The sequence below is a fragment of the Pieris brassicae genome, chromosome 10 (genome assembly GCF_905147105.1).
Source record: "Pieris brassicae chromosome 10, ilPieBrab1.1, whole genome shotgun sequence".
Lineage (NCBI taxonomy): Eukaryota > Metazoa > Arthropoda > Insecta > Lepidoptera > Pieridae > Pieris > Pieris brassicae.
In genome coordinates, this window is record NC_059674.1 from 10,033,691 (window position 1) to 10,057,332 (window position 23,642).

The 23,642-nt window shown below is 32.3% G+C and overlaps 1 protein-coding gene across 1 annotated transcript in view; it reads left to right on the plus strand.

Moving 5' to 3' along the window:
- LOC123715675 (GTP-binding protein REM 1) overlaps positions 1–21,249 on the plus strand; it is an 86,894-nt gene extending 65,645 nt beyond the window's left edge. The window contains exons 3-5 of the mRNA XM_045670898.1: positions 12,307–12,392; positions 14,366–14,555; positions 17,491–21,249. Coding sequence (XP_045526854.1) covers positions 12,307–12,392; positions 14,366–14,555; positions 17,491–17,768 — 554 coding nt within the window. The 3' untranslated portion in view covers positions 17,769–21,249. The remainder of the gene's footprint in view (positions 1–12,306; positions 12,393–14,365; positions 14,556–17,490) is intronic.
- The last annotated feature ends 2,393 nt before the right edge of the window (positions 21,250–23,642 follow it).

A 23,642-nucleotide genomic window follows, 5' to 3' on the forward strand; every position in this document is an offset into this window, starting at 1 on the left:
ACATAAATTAAACATCAAAATTCTTAAACACCTTCTTCTAAATCTTTAGGAATTATACAGTTTTAGTAAAACACTATATCGATGACATTACAAAACTCCGTTCGATTGTTATTAAATTTATCGCGTACAAACATAATATATAAGGATATAAAACTCGGTCACAATACGTAAGAAAATCAAAGATATATTTATTACACGAAAGATAGAATATTTTGGAGGCTTTTAACATCAAAAGGTTATTAGACCTTTAATAATGAACCTTATCCACAAAATAGCTTGACTCGTTAAAAGCGGATTTTATCTCCATAACATACACAATATTTTCTTAAAATGTATTTTATTCTCCTTTGTTAAATAAATACTTAGCGATTGAATGTTGACTGAGAGAAATTAGAATCATATGTTTATTTCTATTTTTGTTTTGTATTAGATTTCAGTCTAGCTTCCGTCAGATCCGGCTCAGTACATTCAGAGCCGGATCGACAACAGAAGGACTTCGGAAAAAAATGTTTTAAATTCCGAATAGTAAACAACTTTTAACTTGATACTTTCATAAATAATATCCAGCTGCCCACTAAAGTATTTCTGAATCAAAGAGCGTACTAATTCTTGAAAGGCCGGCAACGCACTTTCAACCTCAAACCTTCTGTCAATGCGAGTGTCCATGGGCGGAGATATTACTTAACTTCAGGTGAGCCTCCTGCCCGTTTGCCTCCTATTACATTAAAATCATTGATCCGTATAAATTATATTTTCCCTAGTGGAATTCATAGTCATTTTTAATTTTCCGAGTAGTAAACAAACAAGTAAAAGCGAAATAAACTAGATGGAAAGTTTTTATACATTTCCGCTTATACCAAATTATACTTATGTAATCAGGACTGGAAAATAAAAATAGACGGTTAAAATGCCTGTGCCTTTGAAAATTCTGTAATCGCATAAATTACGCGAATCTAAAGGTGTGTTAATTATGCTCATACAAACATTTTTTTTGCTTTTAAAACTTCTACTGCGCTTTGTTTTTGTTTGGGTTTTATTCAACCACGATAAGGAATGTGTAAAAGTTTATGATTACGTATTATTAAAAGATTTTTTGACTCTTTGACAGCTCCGAACAATTTAAGAAATCAATTACAAATATCTTTTCCCAATGGATCGCTTGACTAAACTGGAGTTTCGTTTATAATTCAATTGCTTGAAAATATAAAAACAATCATTCGTTTTTGTTTAATAAGTTTTTATAAGGCCGATGGATGGCCATGCGTGATACTCGTGAACGGTTGCTACTTGTGGTGATTGGTCGTACTTGAATTCGTGTAAGCAGTGGTGTTAGTTATTTCGACTATGTATTTGAGTGTTGTTCCCACGGGAATGTAAGTACGTGCTCCTATTTCACCATGCCTCCTGCTGATGTCCTGTGGAACCTGGTGTAATGGTTGCAGCTCCTTACAAACGTGGTGTAATACAAAAAAAATGGTGATTAAAAATAGTGGCGGAGAGTTTATTGCCAGTTCTTCTCTTCCGTTCTACGCCCTTGATTTGAGAACTGGCAGTATATGCAAAATTAGAAGCATTTAATGTATATTTCTTTTTTTTTTGACGTTCATAAGTGTACATTGTACCTATATGAAGAAATGTTTTTTTTTTCTTCACTACTGACTATATGAAAAAAAATCGATAATATGATAATTACGTTTGTAGATTTGGCGCCCTGGTAATTGACTACACTATTCAAATTCACAGACCAATATACCTATTAAAATACACAAATAAAACATCAACATAATTTTTTTTACATCTATAAAAATTAGTATAACTAAATAAAAAAGTTAAATCGACATCCGTCGATCCACAACTGAGCGTGTTTTAAGCAGTTTTTGCCACGCACCACAACTATGTAGAACCAGCTGCCCACTGAAGTATTTCCGAACCAATTCGACTTAGGGTCCTTCAAGAAAAGAGCGTAGGTACCAAGCGAGCGTAGGCTTTTAAAAGGCCAGCAACGCAGTCACGTGTGTCCATGGGCAGCGGTATCCCTTAACATCAGGTGAGCCTTCTGCCCGTTTCGCCGTGCTATAAAAAAGGTGTATTGATACACATTCCGACGACACATGAATTTTGTTTTCTTTTTAAATAAATTTAATAGTAACATGCCCAGTAATATTACTGCATATGTTGAATCACAATTTTATGAGCCAAAACATTTCTGCTCATTAAGGTTTTCATAGATTTATGACCGTCGCAATTACAAACTTAAAGTACGCAAGCAGTGCTCTCAAATCGTTGCAATCATTTATCAATTAATTTACTACCAATTAAATCTACGTACCGCTCGTGTAACTCATTATTATACCCAAGTAAATAATATTGCTATTAGCCCCAATACATTTCTTTTTCTGCGTGCGTATTTAACTGGCTCATACCGTGAAGGCTTACAGCATGACGAAGTGACAAAGTGGGGTGCAGAAGGCTTATTACTTGCCTATTATGAAAAAAATCGGTTGTAACCAAGGGTTGTAGTCACACAATTGTTGTATATTTTCTCTGTCTGGAGTATCTGGTCTGCTAGGCAAAGGCAAAAATTACAAACTAAGTGGCAGTGGTTGTTTTCTTAAACTCGCGCGCAGCTTTTATTACGAGGAAATGACTTATTGATGTCTAAATCGTTTCGATGTTTTCATTTATATCTAAAAATATATTCATCCAGTTTTGTAACTTGCTTCAACGTCGTTCATTTGCGTGATACTTAGACTTTAGAAAATTTTAATAACGAAATTAAAACGTAAACCCTTTTGTGTGTCACTATTTCACTATTTTTATATGACTCATACAATGACACGCTTTCTTATTTAATTATAAATGTGTGTGAATTACAATAATTGTAAAATTCTAAAGCATAAAATTACATACCCGGTATGAGTGCGATAAACTCAAAAACTACGAACGGATGTTGGTATTAATATATAGCGTTATTTATGGGAAAGGTTTGAGTGTAAAATGGAATGGCGAAATTGTGAGCGTAAGTTAGTTTTAATATGCAGTTAAAAGAGGGGGGCATATACTGTGAATTCTAGAGAACACTCCTCTTAAGTACGGTAACGATATCCATTGTTTTATTAGACTATAATAATGACATGTATAAAACAAATTTGCAGTTATAACTTGATACCACTTCACTGGTTAAAATAATAAGGTAAATGATCTTGAAATCGTTGTTAAAAAACCTTCGACATGTTTTAGACCCAAAATTTACGACTAGTTTCTGATTTCTCATAAAAAAATTTCTGACTGTTTATAAACTAATAACAAATACATGTAAATTAACAGAAGTGTTCACTCACACAGAAATATGAAACGCGTTCGGCTTTAGCACAACTATTTCCTGTTTGAGAATGTAGCATTCCGGGAAACCGGTACAGTTTTAGCTAAAGTGACCATCCATTTACATTATTAATTTGATTATCTAGTTACAGCAGGTACTGTACTATAAAATAAAATAAAAATAGCCTTTATTCGCGTACACTATAATTAGACTAAGTCCATGACATTTATGTTTTCACTAGTACTCGACCTCCAACGGACTGAAGGCCTCTTGAAACTTTTATACTTGTTTGTTAAGGAATTTCATTACAGAGCTTAAGTTTTCGAAGCCGAATATTCGTTTACATGAACCGAATAATTAAGACTTCTGTTTGCGACGTTTGGTTTTCAAAGAATTTTAATATATTACTTCTCTTGAATTAAAAAAATATATTTATGAATTAAATTATATAAAAATATATATTATATCTTTGCAATGGCGGGTGTTTATGGTGTACTATTAGTTTAATTAAATATTAGGTCCTTACATATGAAATTGGCGTTTTGTATCAGAGGAAAAAAAAGTAGATTGAAAAGTTTATCAGACTCACTCATTCCGCTGGCTCTACAACCCAAAAAGTGAACTTCCAGCACTACTGTCCTGTTCCATGTCACGTCCTCCTCCACTCTGGAAGATCTCCAGTACCGAGATCGACCGAAAAGTTTATCAATAAAACATATTTAAGAATCACAATGGTTTTATCAGTACCGGCAAAGTTGTGAACTCAATTTACCAGCTTACCCCAACTTGGTATAATGATATTTTCGGATTGATTCAATTTATGCTTAGAGAAATTCCCACGTGAATCTTGTTCAGGAGCTTATCACAAACTTCTGACCTCTGGCTTCACAATTTTATTGAAAATGTTTATTTGGTCTTGATATATTTTTATTTTATACTTATTGTCGCTACGTATTAAATCTGCCACTGAGTGGCTTATACGTGGGTAACACTGAAAATGTTAAGAACTAGTCACTTAGACACATTGCCAATGAAAACTTTTTTGAATTTCAATTTTAGAACTCTTTGGTAACTTAATGTAGTATATTGTATTCATTTGTTTTTGTAAATTGGCGGCAAATCTAAAACTAAAACAGAATAACGTACCGCGAAAAAAATTTCGGTCAATGATTTATGATGACTTTCGTTGTGGGCTTACTCAACGACAAAGCTATGATAGGCTGCGATTAGCATTTCTTAATCAAGCCCCATCTCGTGCCAATATTTACAATTGGTTTAACAAGTTTTAGCGTGGACGTAGCAATCGCAATGATGATCCGTGGGAGGGACGTCCTTTAACAGGGACTACTGAAGATAACATCAGTGCTGTGCGACGTATGATAGAGGAAGATAAGTGAGTGACCTATCAGCTGATATGGGCGAGCCTAGACATTGATATGAGTCAAATTAAAAAAATATTTACATTTAGGCGTCAGGAAGCTTTGTACCAGATGGATTTCCCATACTTTAATCGACGACCAGAAACACCTTCGCATAGACTGGTGTCGCCAAATGTTAGATAAGTTCAACGGCGGTGACTCAAATGCTGTATTTGACATCGTCACAGGTGTTGAAAGCTGGATATATTGCTACGAACCCGAAACCAAAAGACAATAAGCTCAGTAGGTGTTTCCTTTCGAGGATCGGCCAACTAAGGTAAAGAAAGGAAGAAGTCAAGGAATAGAAATTGGTCTCATTCTTTGGTCGGAAAGGTCATTTTGCAACAGTTGTGCAAGCAGATAGAAGGACAGTTACTGCAAACTGGTATGCCAATTGCGGTTTGCCTGTTGCCTTGGAAAAAAATCGACAGCAGCGCCCTCGAAGCAGGATCCTCCTTCACCACGACAATACTTCAGCGGACTCCGCAAAACGGACTGTTGAATATTTTACTATGGCAGGTGTCGAGATAATGAGTCATCCGCCATACAGTCCTGACTTGGCGCCCTGCGATTTTCATTTATTCCCAAGAACTAAAGATAAAATTCGAGGTATTCGCTTTACGATCCCTGTAGATGCGGTGAAAGCGTACGAAAAACGTTTTTCTTAAAAAAATTGTTTTATCTCTCATTATTATTTTATGTGTTTCTGGGTGTGTGTTTTGTTAGTAATAAATGTTATGTCTATGTCTAAAATTCTATAGAAGAGACCCCTAAGGAACAATGGGCCCACTGCTTTTCTCAGTGGTTCCATCGAATCCGACGACATATAGAGAGGAATGGAGGTTACTTCTACATTCTACAACTTTCGACATTAAGCCGTTTTTCATTTTCTAAACATTTTCACTAGTACCTAGGTATATTGAGACTACGTACTCAGGAGATATTTTAACCAACTGCGCTTAGAGATTTCTAGTCGTACGTCCATCATATCCTAAATATTCGACCCACCCGGAAAAGCGGAAATCCTGACGATAGACAGTCAAACATGATTATGTATCTACCTACTATACTATTGAGAACACAAAATATACACTATTTGGAAAGGACATATATTGCTTCCAGTAAGGTAGAGGAATCCAGTGGTACACCAGTCTGATCGGTCGTGCAGCGTTTTGTAAGCAGGCTCATCTTCATCTCAAAGACTTGTGGCAGCCGCCTTTTTTTGTTGTTTCAGCGACATTGTTCTAGTAGAGTTTTCTTTATATATTTGAAAAATATAAATCGTTAAAAAGTATCTTTAAATACCTATTAATAGAACAAAAATGCATCCACACATATCTCAAAAACTATTGAATCTGCTTTTAATCAAATGAAACTGTCTATGTAATTCTTACCTGAATTAAGGGGATAATCTTAATATGACTTAATTTTCATATTAAGTTAAATTTGTAATGATATGGATAAACACAAAATTTTCCACACGAACTTGGAAGCTTAGAGCTTAGATCACCTAACTCAAGTATTATCCTTATTTATGTCGTTTAATAAGATATAATTTTTGGTCAAAACCTTATAACATTTATATACGTAGAACAGATAGCAGTAATTATATTATGCATATATCACACCATTTTATTGGAATGAATATTTCCGAACCCTCAGTCCATAATAAATCAAATAGTGTTTCCAAAACAATCATAACTTCATCTCGCATAGGCGAACTGGCGAACGAAACAAAATTGAGAAAAACATATTTTTTCGATTGGATTTTTCAGACAAGTTTTACGTTCGCATTTTAAACTATATTTTTGTTGCAATATTATTTTGTTATTCATATAGTTTTATATTTTATATATAGAAAATTAGTATTGTATATGTGGAGTCATATATGATATATATTTCGTAGACCCGAAATAGTAACAGGGTAACTTACGTATCGCGTAATTAAATAATCATGCTTTAAGCTTTTGCGCGTTTCACATATTAAGTTTAAGCGGTGACACAAATTCTTGTACTAAATTAATTCAGCTTTATATATATATATATAAATATATATATATTAAAAATGAAAAATGGATATATGAAAAATGCCATTATATATATAATGGCAATAGTATTAAATTTATGCCCGCAAATTAAGCTTTAAATCTAGTTTATTTATATTACGGATTTAAGTTTTTTTTTATTTTCTACCATTACAATTATCTTAGAATCATTCTTCTGATCATACAATAGTTTTAACCGACTTTCCACCGGAGGTTCACTATTCATACCACATGAGCGTATATAAAACTTCCATGGATTCATAAAAATTGCTAATCCTGAACTTTTTATGAAAATACATGTCAAAATTTGTCTTACTTTTTAAGCCCAAATGATATTTATAAACTTCCATAAACAAAGGTAAAAATAAACGTTATCATAAATTTATTACAAACTTCCATAAATGATTTTACGACATAACTACTTTGGATCTAGAATAAATAAATATGAAAGTTAATTACAAGTGACCAAGTTCGTTGATTAACATAAAATTAATTACGTAGCACTACCAGTGGCCTAACTAAACAAACGCCCAACACAAACGTGACTTGAAATCGTTTAATTATTTGCCAAAAATACTATCGGGTAGATTACAAATAAAACCTTTTTGGTAGAACTTTTAATATAACAAAGAAGAAAACTATTGCATTGAATATTATTCATAATTTTATGTCCATGGTTACATGACATGCCTAAAATGTTATGAATCTCAAACCAGGTAATGTAAATTGTTTTATGAGATTTTTATGATTATTTTATTTTTAACGCACGTACTGTATTTAATAAATTAAATAAATATTCCTAAATGTGATATATTACAATATTTGGTACCATAATTAAGTGGTAGGTTTTACTACAGGTCTACTAGATTGGATCTCTCTTTATAATCAAGTTTAAGGCGTCACAACCGCGAATTGATTTACTACATCTTTAGGTAAAAATTAATCTACTCCAAAAGTTAATCTTTTTATTTCGAATGTGACAGTAACAAATAACACTTTTATTATTAATATACAAAGACAATATAGAATATCAGCTATATTCTAAATAAAGGTCGTAACAGATACACATGTGTAATTAGCCAACGTTTGTATCGGTAAAAAATTCTTCCATTTACATAATATTTTTTTCGCAGCCAAAGCCAATCACTCACTAGACTTAATTGGATAGAGTTTAATATTCGTTGTCATGTTGATGGGAAACCTATCAAGCACACAGCAAATTGCTTCGGATCACGACGACTAAACATGATGTGCAATCATGAAGTAATTTAGCTTCACGCTTTTGTCTTGTAAGGTATTACGAGATTAATATACTGAGGATACTAAACTGCTAATTTGTGTGTATAATATAGACACATTTTCTGTACCAAACAGTTTCTAAACCATTTTAAGATGTTAAATCATTTAAATTTCTAGTAGTTATTTTTTATTATATGCAGAGCAATGTTGACCTAGTGACTCTCATTCCTGAAGTCGAAGGTTTTCATCCCCGACTGTGAACGAATTGAACCTTCGCTTGAACGCTGAAGGAAAACATCCTGACTGGAAAACAACCGGTTTCCCTTAGTCCCAAAAACTCGATGGCGTGTGACAGATTGCGAAGATTGCAGCGCCATTGATATATTTTTACTATTTGTATAGAACATTATAACGAGTGTCGACGCGTTGGTGGACGGATATATTGTGTTTCGCCGTCAACAATTTCTGTTCTATAATTATTAAATTAATTAACGCATGAATGCGTTAACTATCCGATGTTTTTACACAATTCCAATATAGTCGAATTGTTTTGTGGTATTTATCACTGGTTAGATCTTTAAAGCACGTACGAATTAATCTTTAACGTACATATTCAATAAATATTCTTAAAATTACAATATTTAGTACCTTCATTTTTATCCTAAGTTCTTTACATAGGGTCATGTAATAACTGTGTCATCAATATTTGCCGGTTTTATTTGTGTTTCATAATATTGTTATAGTCAATGTTTTACCAGGAAGAGTTTGCTTATTGGAAAAAATAGTAATGGTTACTATTTTTCTCTTACGATTTTCACTTGTGTGATGAAGAGAAAATCAATAGTATATGTATATATAATAATATTCTGGTGGTATTTATATAAAATATTTAAATTAAATATAATTTAAATAGAATTGTTGAACATAATTTTAATTCAGACATTAAAGAAGTCTAAATTATTTAACGCAAATGCTGTCAATTAAGGCTTAAAGTTTAACGTATTAAGTTAACTAAACGATTTCAAAACTTTTCAGTTGCAAATTTTAGAGTTTTTAATTAATGTAACTTTTACATATAATTTAATTTGGCAGAAAGTTTAAAATCCTTATTAATTTGATTTTAGTTAATGAAATATTCTCAAAAGGTTTAATGGAAATCTATACACGATAATGTAATGTAATACAACATATAAATATACGGTGTTTACAATGTTCTCTACCTAATAATAATAGAAAATTGATAAATAGAAAATCAAAACAAATTTAAATAGTTTGGTTTGGCAGTGTACCTTTAACAGTGGCAGCATTTCCTCGCTGTATGGCGATACTTATTTGTTGAGCGAGGAAAGGACCACTTCTGGGTGTCATCGGTACTTTGTAACAGACGTAAATACAAAAATATTCTCTATTGTCACTGTTGTAGACATCGGCCACTGACAAAGATGATCTTTAGCTGTATTACGTAAACATGTAAAATGCTAAACTGTGCTACAAATACTTATTATTTTTGACAATTCCATTTGATATTGAACAAATTGTAAATTTAATAAAGGTTTCGTATGAATCCCTCAATTTCGTGTGAATAAATTTCGACGGATATACGGGAGCTTTGCTTAGATCTTGATTAATAAATACACGAACGTTGATTTGATTTTCGTTAATTATAATTTACTCGTTAGACTCTGTAATGAATTGGGGCATGAATCAAGCTCTGATTGTTTTAAGTTTTTATTACTACTTATTAATTTTAACTAAATACGTTACCTTAATTACATGGACAATACACGTAAATAATTTAGAACTCTTTAACGTCTCAAAGTTTAATTCAAATTGTACAAATAATTAATTCATAATGTTCAAATTAAATATATATATTATGAATGAATGTTATAGAAGGCAAACGGGCAGGAGGCTCACCTGATGTTAGGTGATAGAAGTGCGTTGCTGGCCTTTTGAAAATTGGTACGCTCTTTTCTTGAAGGACCCAAGTTGAATTGGTTGGATCAATTAGTAATTGACCTATGTCGGTCGTTGAGCGCAAAATAGAAAAATTATATAAAAACGCCATATTTCTAAATTACGATTATATATCCGTACCATATATATTATATATTTATAATGCATATATATTATATATACGACGGTCGCGCCAACTTTTTTGCTTCATAGATTATAGATAGATAGATTCGTAAGGTGAAATAGGCGGCAATAATATTTCTAGTATAAATTTCAAACAAATTCTAACGTTAAAAATCTCGACTTCTCTAATAAAAGTTCCTAAGTAAAGCCAGCATAAGCAGAAGTGCCTTGGCTCGTACAAACTAGATTCTGAATCTACGAAGCGCTTACAAGTTATTTCTTCGACCGTTAAGTACGATAAAGTTTAACATACACGTTACTTGGCTAAAGTTTGCAGATACAATTTGTAAATTGCGGGTATGTTATATGACATGATTTGCGAAATACAAGTTATGTATAATATCTATACGATTCTAAGTCTTGACTTGATGTATATGACCCCTAGGTGGGGCAGAGTGCGTCCTCAGTGAGTCTCCATTGCGTTCGACCTCGGGCCTCGTTTTTACCTCGTTCGAAACCGCATTGCCGACTCTGATTTTCTCATCTGGAACTGTGGATCTGGCCTGGGACGGCCACGTTTGCGCGTTCCTTGCGGGTTCCAATGAACTACTTGCTTGGGAATATAAATGGTTCCCTTCGGAGTGTATAGCCGATCCATTTCCATTTGCGTCGCTTGATCAGCTAATCGGGGTTTTTTGGCACCGCTCCCAAAGTTGCTCGTTAAAGATCTTTTCGGGCCAGTAGCGCAGAATACGGCGAAGAAAGCAGCTGACGAAGACTTGGAGTCGGTGGAAAATATCTATCCACATCCACACACCTTCCACGTTTCACACCCATAGAGCCAATGTCACTATTCCGGGTGAGGTCTGTATTTTAGAAAGCATAACACTGTTTCTTCTTAAAACCCCAAACAACTGTTTTCAATAAATTGAGACGACACTGCAGACGCAATTTCAAGACGTTCAGCGAGATTAAACAATGTAAAAAGATTTTCGATTTAGTCTGTATATGTTCCGCTGTCTCCATTAGTGACCGTAATGTCAATTGCGATGTAATCTGTGGTCTGAATATAAAAAACGATAAAACCTCGAGCATTTTCGGAAAATTTGTTTTTGTTGTACAAATCTCTAGTCTATATCTTTAATTACATTACAAGAATAACTTTTATTTCAATCTAAGTAAAGTTGCCAATTAACAATAATTCGAATTTTACACAGGGGTTTTACATGTGGGTTAAATGATTACTAAACGTGTATTGTTTATGTAAGAGATGTCTAGTAAATGTCAGTTGCCATGTAGTATCGTTAATCTGTGGCTGTGACATAAAAACGTCAGACCCTCGGGCATTCTCGGAAATTTATATTGAAGCCAGATGCTCCTTATTGAACTCCTAAAACTCTGGAACTTTATAAAAATATTTAAGGCACATTAAGTTTTCTTATCCATTATCTTAAGCAATATGATAAAGAGGAAACGTTATTTCTCTAATAGCTAATAGAGTGTAATAATAATTTTACCATATACCATAGCTAGAAGCATGTTTGTCCGAATTCTAGGTAGGTAAATGAACTTCTGATGATTTATAAGTATGTTATGTTATCTTGGTAAACACTGTCAGCTGCCTTAGTCATTACTTCTCACAGGGCTTACAATTAACAACGTCAAAGTTAGTTGAGAACCGTTAATACTAGTAGTTAATTTGATTTGCCAATATTGCTAGATCTATAAATTAACATCTTTTCAAGTTCATAGTAATATTAAAATATAAAAAGACATATTTATAAACTATACGTCAAACTTTATAGAGTGTATGTGTAGTGTAGTGTATAACTTAGAGTATAACATTTCTTTTCAAATAATCTTAGAAAGTTGTTGACCTTAAAGTGATGATGTAATAGAGAAGGTACTTACAAACATTTTGTTAAAAAAAACTATTTGGCCATTTCAAAAAGTTACAGAGACTTCATTGCAAGTTCTGCTTGCCACGCCCTTGATTTGAGAACTGGTAGTTAATTTGAATTTAGAAGCATTCACATTCACGTTCACAAGCGTTCATTAAGTCACCTACATGAATAAATTATACTTTGATTTTGACATAGAGTTATAGCGCCATTGGATTATTATTAACGATTACGATTCTTATCCGTACCTAATATGTTTTTAAGCGTTACCTTATTATATTCTATTCAATATTTTTTTCTAGATGCGGACGGCACAGAGCAGAAAGTATCAATTCTACTAAATGGCGAGGAATCGGAGCTTTATTTCGTAAACTGCACAAGTGCAAGGGTAAGATTAATTTAAGCCACTGACAAATAAAAATCTGCGTTCAATTATTTTTGAGAAATTTATCAATATTTACACTAGGACACACAATCTCATGCTACTAATATGAGTGTAGAGTTCACGGCTCATTAATCATAAATAGAAATCCCACCCCACAACGTTATCCATCAATCATTTAGACGGGCGCAATCTAAACATTGTATTGAGGAACAATCAGACCTAACTTTTTGAATCCACTCTGTTAGTTTCCCGCTCTGTATGTCGAGGGGTTGAAACTATACTAAGTGTATATTTATCGCTTTTCCCCTATAGTATTATCCGAGAATTGCATATTATACTATACTCATGCACGCGTGAATACTGGGACTGGAAATATTTCTGGCAAGTGAAAAATTTGTAAAATAACTACACTTTTATGTGCAAGAGAATAGCTTTCTATATCCAGTTAAACCAGGGTATCCCCAACTTCTATTGTGAAATTTCCCATCTCAGCCCTTATTAAAAAAACATTATACAATGTTACGTACTACTACTACTGCTAATACTACTACTAAATCAATTTTATACTAAAATACTAACTAACATTAAAATATAGCATTAAAAGGAGTCCATTTAGGCAAGGTCCCGAAGATACTGACAGTGACCCTTTGAATAACTAGACTAATTCTTTGTCCGAGGTAGCTCTTCAGTCTCCTGTGATGTCGACTAACCCTTTTTCTATTTCCTTAAAAATCCTTATAAGGCTAGGACCCCACGGACCAAAGGTAGAGAACCTTAAAATATTAAACAAGAACATTAAATAAAATGAAGATCGTCCGTCAAAAGGGTAAAGCTTTAATTTAATTCTGGACACTTTAAAATGACATCCCTTTGAGCCCTTGAATATGAGACTCACGGATGAATTATTAATATTGACCGTAGCCAAAAATGAGTTACTGCCCCGAGTTACGTAGTAGTTCGATGGTAGTGGACATCAAATAAAATAAAGTAATTTCAAAATACAAATATTTATATGAAACTTTGAAATTACTGCTTTAAAAAGCGATAATATTAAATATAATATTATAGAAAAAACTAAGACATTTACGAATAAGAGATTACTCTTTCGTCTCTTTCTGTCATATTGTGTTAACACTGCAAGAGACTGATTGATGCGTTTATTACATTGCATTAACAGTGCAATGAGACTTATAACGGTTATTAAAACTGATATAGAATTTATTATCGAAAACTTACTGAATGAGTACGACAGAGAATTATTTAAATCTGATTTATTGTTTAAAGACAATATCTTAAATACTACTTACATCTATTCACACATACATCCTATTATTTAAGTGAGCTGTTGGTGTATTGCGCACCTTCAGCTTTACATTTTGGAACACACGTGACCCGTGTCAGCAGTTGGTCAATATTCAAATGAAATCTGAACACTAGCTAAAACTTACAATTCTTCATTAATACCTTTAAACATAACAAATTATGATAATTTTTTAATTACAATTTTTATTTATAACGTAATTTTTTTAAACATATGAATTAATTTCGTCGTACATGAAATAATGAGCTGCTAATGTCAAACAGATATAACAATGATATCTGTTCTATGGATATTGTCTTTTTCACAGATCACATTCACACATCACAGACCTGATTTTCAAAACAGGCTTATTTTTTATGGATATCATCTAAAAAATAATAATTAAATAATGAATACCTATAAAAAAAGAAGAATTGTTGACATTTTTTAAGATTACTGATCTTGGGGGAAATAGTTTTTTTTTAATATCATATTTTATTTATATACAATTATGTGATTCATACATACATACATACCGGTTTCCTGGTAATGTTTTTCTTTACCATATATTCCAGCAAATTAATTGCAGAGGTGTATTTCGAGTTACTAACGTCTCTGTTATGAACTAAACGAATATTTGAAGCCAAAGTTACTAAACTATGTATTATATCCACAGGAAGAGATAGACCGCTGCGAGCCACCTGATGCGTTCGTCGTAATATACTCTGTAGTAGACAAGGCATCCTTCCAGAAGGCTGAGCAGGAATTGGCCAGATTACTGGATTCTGACATGTTGAGATGCAGGCCGGCTGTGCTGGTTGGAAATAAGATAGATTTAGCGAGAAGCAGAGCTGTTTCGACACAAGGTATTGACTTATTCGTTTTATTACAATCGCATTCTTTGTTTTATTTTAATGTTGTAAATAGATTATTTTTAATCCACAGTTAATATTTGCCATTAGTTCACACGAGCTAATGCTAGTGTTGCACGTATACAAAACAACAACATTTATGGACATTAATAACATTAATCTAAAAGTAGATATTTTTTCTTCTGCGCGTATTTGAATCAGCCATGAGGCTATGAGCGGATGTGTGCTGTGGTGCCAAAATACATTTTTTTTAATAAGGAAAATTTAGATTTAGTGATATAATATACACCGTATTATTATACAGCCGTGTCGGTAAAGTAATATAAATAGGAAATGTTGTCTCAATTATGGTTGCAGTTATTATTCATAGCGAATTCGAAATTTTAAACTGCCGCGGTTGACACAAAGTAGAAATTTACGTCTAATTAAGTCGACTACAATAAAAATCTAAAAGTCTATTGATATAACTTTTACAATAATTTACGCAATAAGAGTTAATAAAGCGATGTCCTATTATTGAGGCAAAGTGATTTCCCGAGAGACAGCTAGCCTCAAATTATTACAGCTATATTTTTCTTAATGATATTATTCAGAGTGAAGTGGCTTAGCGTCTTTGAGCGGAAATTTTACTGATCTTTATTATATTTACTTGTTGCTAGTGTAACAATATTTCGATGTAAGCTAACATTTAGGAACATTTCTCTGACTCGTAATGAGCTTAAATATATTAATTCTGTATTGTCTTTTATTAACATAGCTTTTGCACATTTAATGAAAATACTTTTTTTCCGGATTGAAGCTATCCAAAAGGCTCAGGCTTGACCACGCACGCTGTAAAGCACGCGAAACGTCGGAAAAAAATATGTAAAATAATTATAATACATAGCTTCAATACGGTAAAAAAGTGTTTTCTTTAAATATTAATTGTGACTAATCCTAAGACTAGCTTTTTTATTATTATTATTAATTTAGATTTAAGTTTTGTTTCTAGTGTTACATCTAATTTTTTTGTTAGACATTTATTCACTTCTTGTATTTTACCCTCAGTAGGTGTTTCTACATTTTTTCTAGGTTTGCCTGGAAGTTCAATTGTTAGCGATTGGGCTTTTTATATGTATGTTTAAGTTAAGTAAAGTTCTAAATACAAGTTTGATTGTGTTTTATTATATCGTAGAAGAGCGAGCATGGGAAGTACTCTAGACATAGATGTACGTTTTTACATACAAAAACTTTTGGGGGTGAAAAGTGCCTCAATAAACCTCACGCTTACCTTTATTGAAATATTTTTTTTTTCATAATTACTAGATAAATAATTTCATTAAATATGCACAAATCAACAAAGTTTACATTCCATTCGGTAGCAACTAACTTTGAACGAGGACGACTTGAGGCAACTGTTCCAAATAGAATTTGAGCTGAACCGTTATCGTGATTATATATGTCGGAGCAAGGCACCGGTATCAGCTGCCATTGTCGTTATAATTTAATAACATCAAAGTCAAAATAGTTCAAAACTGTTCTGTGGTTTATTTGATTTGCTAAAATGAATAGTAATAGTAATAATCTACACATTAACAGACTTTTGGATAGTCTGTAGTGATATCATAATCTTTAATATTAATCTGTTAGTGTCAGCTGCCATTGTCATTATAATTTAATAGCGTCAAAGTCAAATTAGTATAAACCCGTTAATACGAATGGTTTATTTGTCAATGTTAATAATAAATGTTAAAATTAAAAGTAATTTATGATCATTTTAAACATTGGTCCTATTTTCGTCAAAATTCAAGTCGTACTTTCGAGAGATTATTAATCGTTTGTTTGTCAACCATCCGTCCCAGAGACAGGGATTTCTGTCTCCTCCGTCCTTTGTGTCGGTAGACAATATCCCTAATGTTCATTGTCAGTTCCTACCTCCGACTTTTGGCCTTCCTTAGTCCACGCGTAATCCTACGTGTATCTTCCTACACCATTATTTAGGTGTCATGCTCGTTCCTCATTTTTGAGATTATTCTCTCCGTCATCTAGTATATAAACGACCACTGTTGGCCTATAGTGGTTTCATTTTGCGACTCTAATTCCTGAGGTCGTAGGTTCGATCGCCGACTGTGCACCAATGTACTTTCGGATTCGCTTGAATGGTGTAGAATTACATTGTGAGGAAACCGGCTTGCCTTAGGCCAAAAAAAGTCGACGGCCGCGGCGTGCGTCAGTCACAGAAGGGTGACCTACTTGCCTATTAAATTGACAAATGGTCATGACACAGATTCAGAAACAGGCCTAACAGGCCAGACCTAAAAATTGTTGTAGCGCCACTGGTTTTATTTTATTATAAATGTATTATATATTGTTTACAAGTATAGTACTGACTACTGCAACGAGAGACTTTATTTCAGATTACATAATTGTGTAAATAGAGTAACTTAAATGAGATAGAAAATATCTTAAGATTTATTTTAACTGTGGAAGAGAATTTACGTGTCAGAGTAATGTGTGTTAGTTTGAATCCTATTAGTGCCGACCAAACTCTCTTCTTACGAAATTTGATAGCTCTTATGTCTACTTCCGAATACCATCCATAAACAAAATAAACATTTTTGTTCGTGAAGTGGTTTCAAATTCGTCAGACGTCAAAGGTAGCCCTATTAAAATTATTTACTGCATTAAATTATTACATATGATATGTATTAATTTAATAACCGCATTTATTGTTATTTAATGTGCCTATTACATAGAAAACCATTGAGTTTGTACGTATGGTTGTCAGATCGATTGCGGGGGAAACAATTATTTCATCTTAAACAGAAGGCCGCCTACAAAGTGGACGTAAAACTAAATATGTATTTGCTTTAAAATGAATAAAAATAAGTAAGGTTATCTTAAATCTATGAAAATTGCGATTTATTTCAATATTTTTTTCCATTCACAGACGGTAAATGCCTCGCGTGCACATACAAAGCGAAATTCATAGAAGTGTCAGTTGGCATCAACCACAACGTTGACGAACTCCTTGTCGGCATCCTCAACCAGATCAGGCTAAAGCAGCAGCAGTTCACCTCCGATGGAGGCAGAGAGTCGTCGCCCGCGCACTGGTATAAATCGCGGGGTGTTGTACGCGCAAGTATGAAAGCGCGGCAGATGCTAACATGGATCTTCGGGAAAGAGGATTCGAAATTCAAAAATTGTGAGAACTTACATGTTCTGTGAGTAGAATCGGATGGCCCCGTTTTTGTATAAACAGTAAAACGAGGCTGTGAAGTGAATAAACATTTAAGTGTCCAGTGTAGCAATTTAAATTTTATTAGAACACCCATTCGATGTAATCCGAAAGCGAAATCGATTAACTGATATAACTTTATTTTAAATATCGAACATGAGTGTCAAATTTGAGAATCAACATTTGTTTTTTTTTCATTCAAGTTTTATTACATTACACTTAATACAAATTATATATCGATTTCTTTTATCAAAATTCCCCATTTGCTTAAGATATTTTATTTGTGAAATCTTATTGACGATGTTGATTAATATTTGTTTATCTATGGCTAATGCTGGACCTTTGACAGATAAAGGGCCAAAGTCAAAATTCTGACATACGTCAGACGATAAGTGCCAATGCTTGAGAGAATTTATTAAGCTTAAATAAATCAGTATTTTGTCCTTTATATAATAAAATTTGTATTGTGAGCAATATAACCTAGTTAGAAAATATACTCAAGAGTTTAAATTTTATATAAATCGCTAGTAATAATTCTTTTTATATAGTTCATTAAGCCCGGGTCCACTACAAAATTTCCTTCCATCTTCCTAGGCCTCTCTTTTCATAGAAGATATTTTCTTATGTACCTTATAAGTACAGATGTCCTAACATAGTATCAACAGTTTTAGTCCTAGTCCATAGATAATAAATCAGTCTTTAAAACTTTAATCGAAATCAATGTAAATTTACGTAACGATTTTTTAAGTACTTTCATGAACTAGTACCATAAAAAGTTTTAATATATAAAAAGGTATTATATGTCTATGATCAATCGTACATCGCCATCTCGTGGTTATACGCATCAATAAAGTATTCCAATATTAGGCAAAGTATTTCACGATAGCATTTAATACTTTGTACAGTTTTTGACATGTAGAGCAAGTTTCGATTCTTTATTGATACTACTTGTAGTTACAGAATGTGTAAGATCTTAATATTTACTCTACTCTGTACCACTTAGTCTTAAATAATGTAAAAAAAGTATAATTGTAAATATATACTGCAAATGCACCGAAGGATTTGATGTTGTTTGTGTATTATTGTATAATTATAAAGTAGGTTATATGATAATGGAATCAAAAGTCAGCCATAATGTTCGTTGCTCTTCTTAGTGGGATATTAAATGAATGTATTTACATTAATTAAGCCTATATTCATAAAATAAATGACGCGAAGCACAGAGCTTTAGATCAATACACTTTTTCAAAAGCTGGAACTGTAAAAAAATTAGATCCATTACTGCAGTCTACTACTCATCTGTCCCTTTCCACCAGTGTTTGACAGAAAGAGATAAAATATTTTGACTAGACTATAGACTATACAGTCGCTGTCATTATCTGTATGCTGTAACGCCGTAAAAAGAATGAGAAAATCCATAGACCTAATGGCATGACTTTTACGTAATTTATTATCAGGCGCAAAGGCGGCTATAATAATATTATATTTATAATATAATTATGTAGTGCCTTTTTCTTATCTAAATGGTGTTTTATCGTAAATAAGTTAAAATAAATTTTATATGTGTTTAGATTATTATAAGTGTATAGTATATCCAAATAATATATTAAGCGTTATTTTCATAAGAAATTTTGATTCATAATTAACTGTCTGCTATCTGTACAAATATAATAATACTTTAAATCAGTGTTTCCTAACCTTTTTTGTGCCATGTCCCTTTTGAGTCCCACCTTAGCCTTCTTAAAATACTTATGGGGGGCTTGTTTTTTAAATTAAATTGTCCACGTAAGAAACTTAAATTAAAGGAAGAAATTACTGAGAAATTGTTAATAATGGAAAACTAAAATTCAAATTCCAAAGAATGTTAATACATTTTCAAAAGCCCTCCTTAACAATAAAATTGGCACCCTGTGGGACGTTGTTCCCCCGTTGGGAATCACTGCTAAATGAACTTATCTTATACTTTGGTACTCATAGGTACAATGAACTATCAAACAGTAATATTTTATTTTTTATTCATAAAATTAATTGTCATCAAATGGCAATTGAAATTTCTGCTTACAAATAATATTTCTTTAACACATATACGTGGATTTGTTTGTTATGTACTCTACTCGACTTATCAGCAATCTTAGTCACCGATCAACTACCGCATCTAGACGACATATTAATATAAAATTTATTTTAAAAATGCTGCCATACCAGCGCCATCTATTGACACAAAACTGGTTTTTATTCCTTTGGATTTTTACGGACTAATTGTTCCCCCTTGTTATAACGTTTATATAAATAATGTAATAAATTCGAGTTTATATTCATTAAAGTTTTGTCAGCCTTATTAACTAAAGTACTTTACCAATACTTTGGAATAAATAAGACTATTTTTTATATAAAAGAGGTTATATACACGAATAACCATAACCATGTTAGCCCCAATTCACTCACTTAACTCAAGGCTTAAGTGCAGCTTAAATTTTGGATCATGTAAGAGTAATTAATAGGATTACCGTTCAAAAGCTTTGGCCGGACAGAATTGGAACTCACATTTCATAGTGGATTATGTCTATGTAACTAACTGTTCCTAACTTTGTGCTCCTCGTTACGCCTTGCTTGTCATAACGACGAGCACAAAGCTAATATACTATCTAATAGCTTACGTCTTTAGCTATTGTGTTATTTCCCATCTAGTTAGAATAGTGTTAAGCTGCTGGTTAAGCGTAGTGCCGCGATTTTTACTGGTTAATGGCGGGGCGGGATGCGGAGAAGGCTACGCTGTTGGCGTGTCCTGGCTCGGGTGATTGCTGGTGGCAGGGGGTTTTAGTGGGAATGCACAGTAACGAGGCTTAACAATAACCCTTTACCACAATAGTGGGAAAAAACATTGTATCTTCTCTTATACGCTTTCAAATCTTTCTTACACTAGCATCCGAAGATTGATTTACATAAAAATAATTTAATTCACAATATATCTGAAGTAAATATGAGGTCCCTCAAGTATAAGAGTTGTAAAATCACCAGAATAATGACTAAATAAACTGCGACTTATTTCATTGTTACTTTCTAAAACAAGTACCTATTGGATACAATACCTACGTACGTACAATTATCGTACTCGTATATATTAAAAACAGTTTAAAGATACGTGTAAGACGTGGACTAAAGATAAAGAAGTAAGTTTTGGTTGCGATGTTTTCGAGTAATGACACAATTATAGTAACAGACTCCGAACAAACTCTTGCCACTTTTGCCACCTAAGTTCATTTTTATTGTCATTGAATGACGCAACTTTTAAATATAATAAATTACACTAACTTCCATTTTTTCGATGTTTAGTTAATATATATGTAATTTTATTACACTAAATTTATACTGTATTAAGTGCTAAATGTACAGTAATACGTTTCATTAATTTTTATAATACTAAAATGTTTTAAGTAATGTAAAGTTCTAGTCTACTGTAAATAAACCGATTGACAATAAATTTGTTTACTGTATAGTTGTTTTTTTTATTTTCTCCCACTTAGAATATAGCTTTTGTCTGTAAAGTGTAATATGAATCCTTAAAGCCAATAAATTTAAAAAGAGTATGTATTAATACAATAAAAATACTCTTTGTAAGTAAATAAGTATATTTTATTTTATGTATTTATTTATTGTACGAATTTGGTACAAAAATAATATGGTGGTAGAATCAAAAGCTTGCATATTCTGCCACACATATTATGGCGTGAAAATTTGTCTTAAAAGGTAGAAAAGAAGTTACAATTTAATTATTAGTGATATCACCTAGTCAATTCCTAAATTATTTTTATCATACACATTTATTATTATACGTTATCAAATTAATATTAATTATAACGTTTCGGAAATAATCATTTACTGAGTAATAATTGTTTTTCAAAAGTATTATCTTATGTCGATTTTTAAAAACTCTAGTCGGAAGATCTTATATAGAATATTCAGAAAGCGAAATCACCTGCATCATGAGCTCACCCCACATACACACCCTCACATACATACCTTCACGTACATACCATGTACACTGTCACTGTACACAACACAGCTAAATTAGGCATTAGTTAAATGTATTGAATAATTTTTATTGATTTTTCTTTTATAAATGTTTGCACCTTTCTTCAAATATGATGTATTCCATCATTGGCTATATCTTTAGAATAATTAGTTCTATAATTAATTAACTGTAGAATTACGAAATCATTAAATAAATATGAAATCTGTGTCACCAAAAATTGAAAACACAGCATTGAAGAAATTTTTGCTACATTATATGCCGAAATTATTTTATAAAGAACTTATTTTACGCACGAACGACAATAGCTACGGTTAATAAAAGACAGATGCTACGAAACCTACCAAGCTACGGTCACAATCATGCTTGCTACGTTAGTACTACTTGCTACGTTACTACCTATTATGAGTATGTCAAAAATGTATTTGAGTTTAACATACTGAAGTCATGCTTTGATAATAAATCCCGATTTTGAATCTTCTAAGTCTAAACCTCGATCTAAAAACCTTTATAAGGGTATACAATAAATACATAATTAATAAAACCACTGATATCTCTCCATTCAGGGTAGCTTCAACAGATTTTGACAGATTTTTTTATAAATTAGGTAATGATAAATGAATGTGCTTTCATACAAGTAAGTTAAGGTCATATACTAAGGCTTATGATAGTTATATTTCTTGTCAATTCAAATCTTTTAAAACCTGCAATTAACACATTCACTCATGCTGTAAAGAAAATATAATTAGGATATTTACATGCCTTAGACCTACAGAATATGGCAGACACAAGACTTGCATGAAGTAAATAGGACGGAATGAAGTACTACTGATCATGATACTTGGCATCTAGACAACGGGGTTACTCATCATATTACTATGTGGAATTATTTATATTAAGATTTAAACAATCATACTGAATCACATATGTTAACTATTTGATCGCCAGATCGTACAGGCTCTAGGTAAGGTTCAATACAATTTATGGCTAAATGAGAGGATTATTTGTCTGGCTAATTCCAAGCATACCATTTTTGATCCCCTAACCTATTAAGAAAAATAATGATCACGAAACATATTAAGAAACACGACACTGGGAGGTTGTAGCGCCTCTTAACAAATCAATTCAAACCGTTAAAGACAAGTTTTTACAACGTATAAATTAAAGGTACTAGAAACTACAAATACGTAATTTAGTTGGGCTAGAGCCAGATTCAGCTTTAGAGAGTAATACAGGTTAATGGTTTGAAGAATAGAATTCGTCGTAGGATTACGGTAATATATAAAATGAAAATACGACGTTCTTGCAAAACTTTGCAGATAGAAGCTTATTTGTAGATTACAAACTTGAATTAATAATGTTACAAATGGGATATCCGTTGAAAAGTCAAATTGCTATTTAACTGGTATTAGTGGCAACAAGTGTAAATATCATATTTCTATTGATATTTAAAAAAGCTGGAATATTTTTCATTCCATTCCTTGAAAAACACATGCTATTTTAAAAATATCTGAAACAGTAAAATATAATTTTACAGCAAATATGATACTAGCGGTTTTAACGGACTGCAAAATAGGTTTTTTTATTTGGTTAATTTGACCACATTGATATTGATATTTGGACTAAAATTGACAATTGAAATTGACAAATGTCGAAAGCCTAAAACCCAGAGACATACTTTAGGGATTAAGATTCACTTAATCACTTATATATATTATATATAAATAATCATGAAGTTTGTGAAATATTAAATAACGTTTTGTGTGCAACGTCACAGCATAATAATTTGTTAAATGGTAATAAAATAGTGCCAAGTCAAGTCAAAAATCATTTA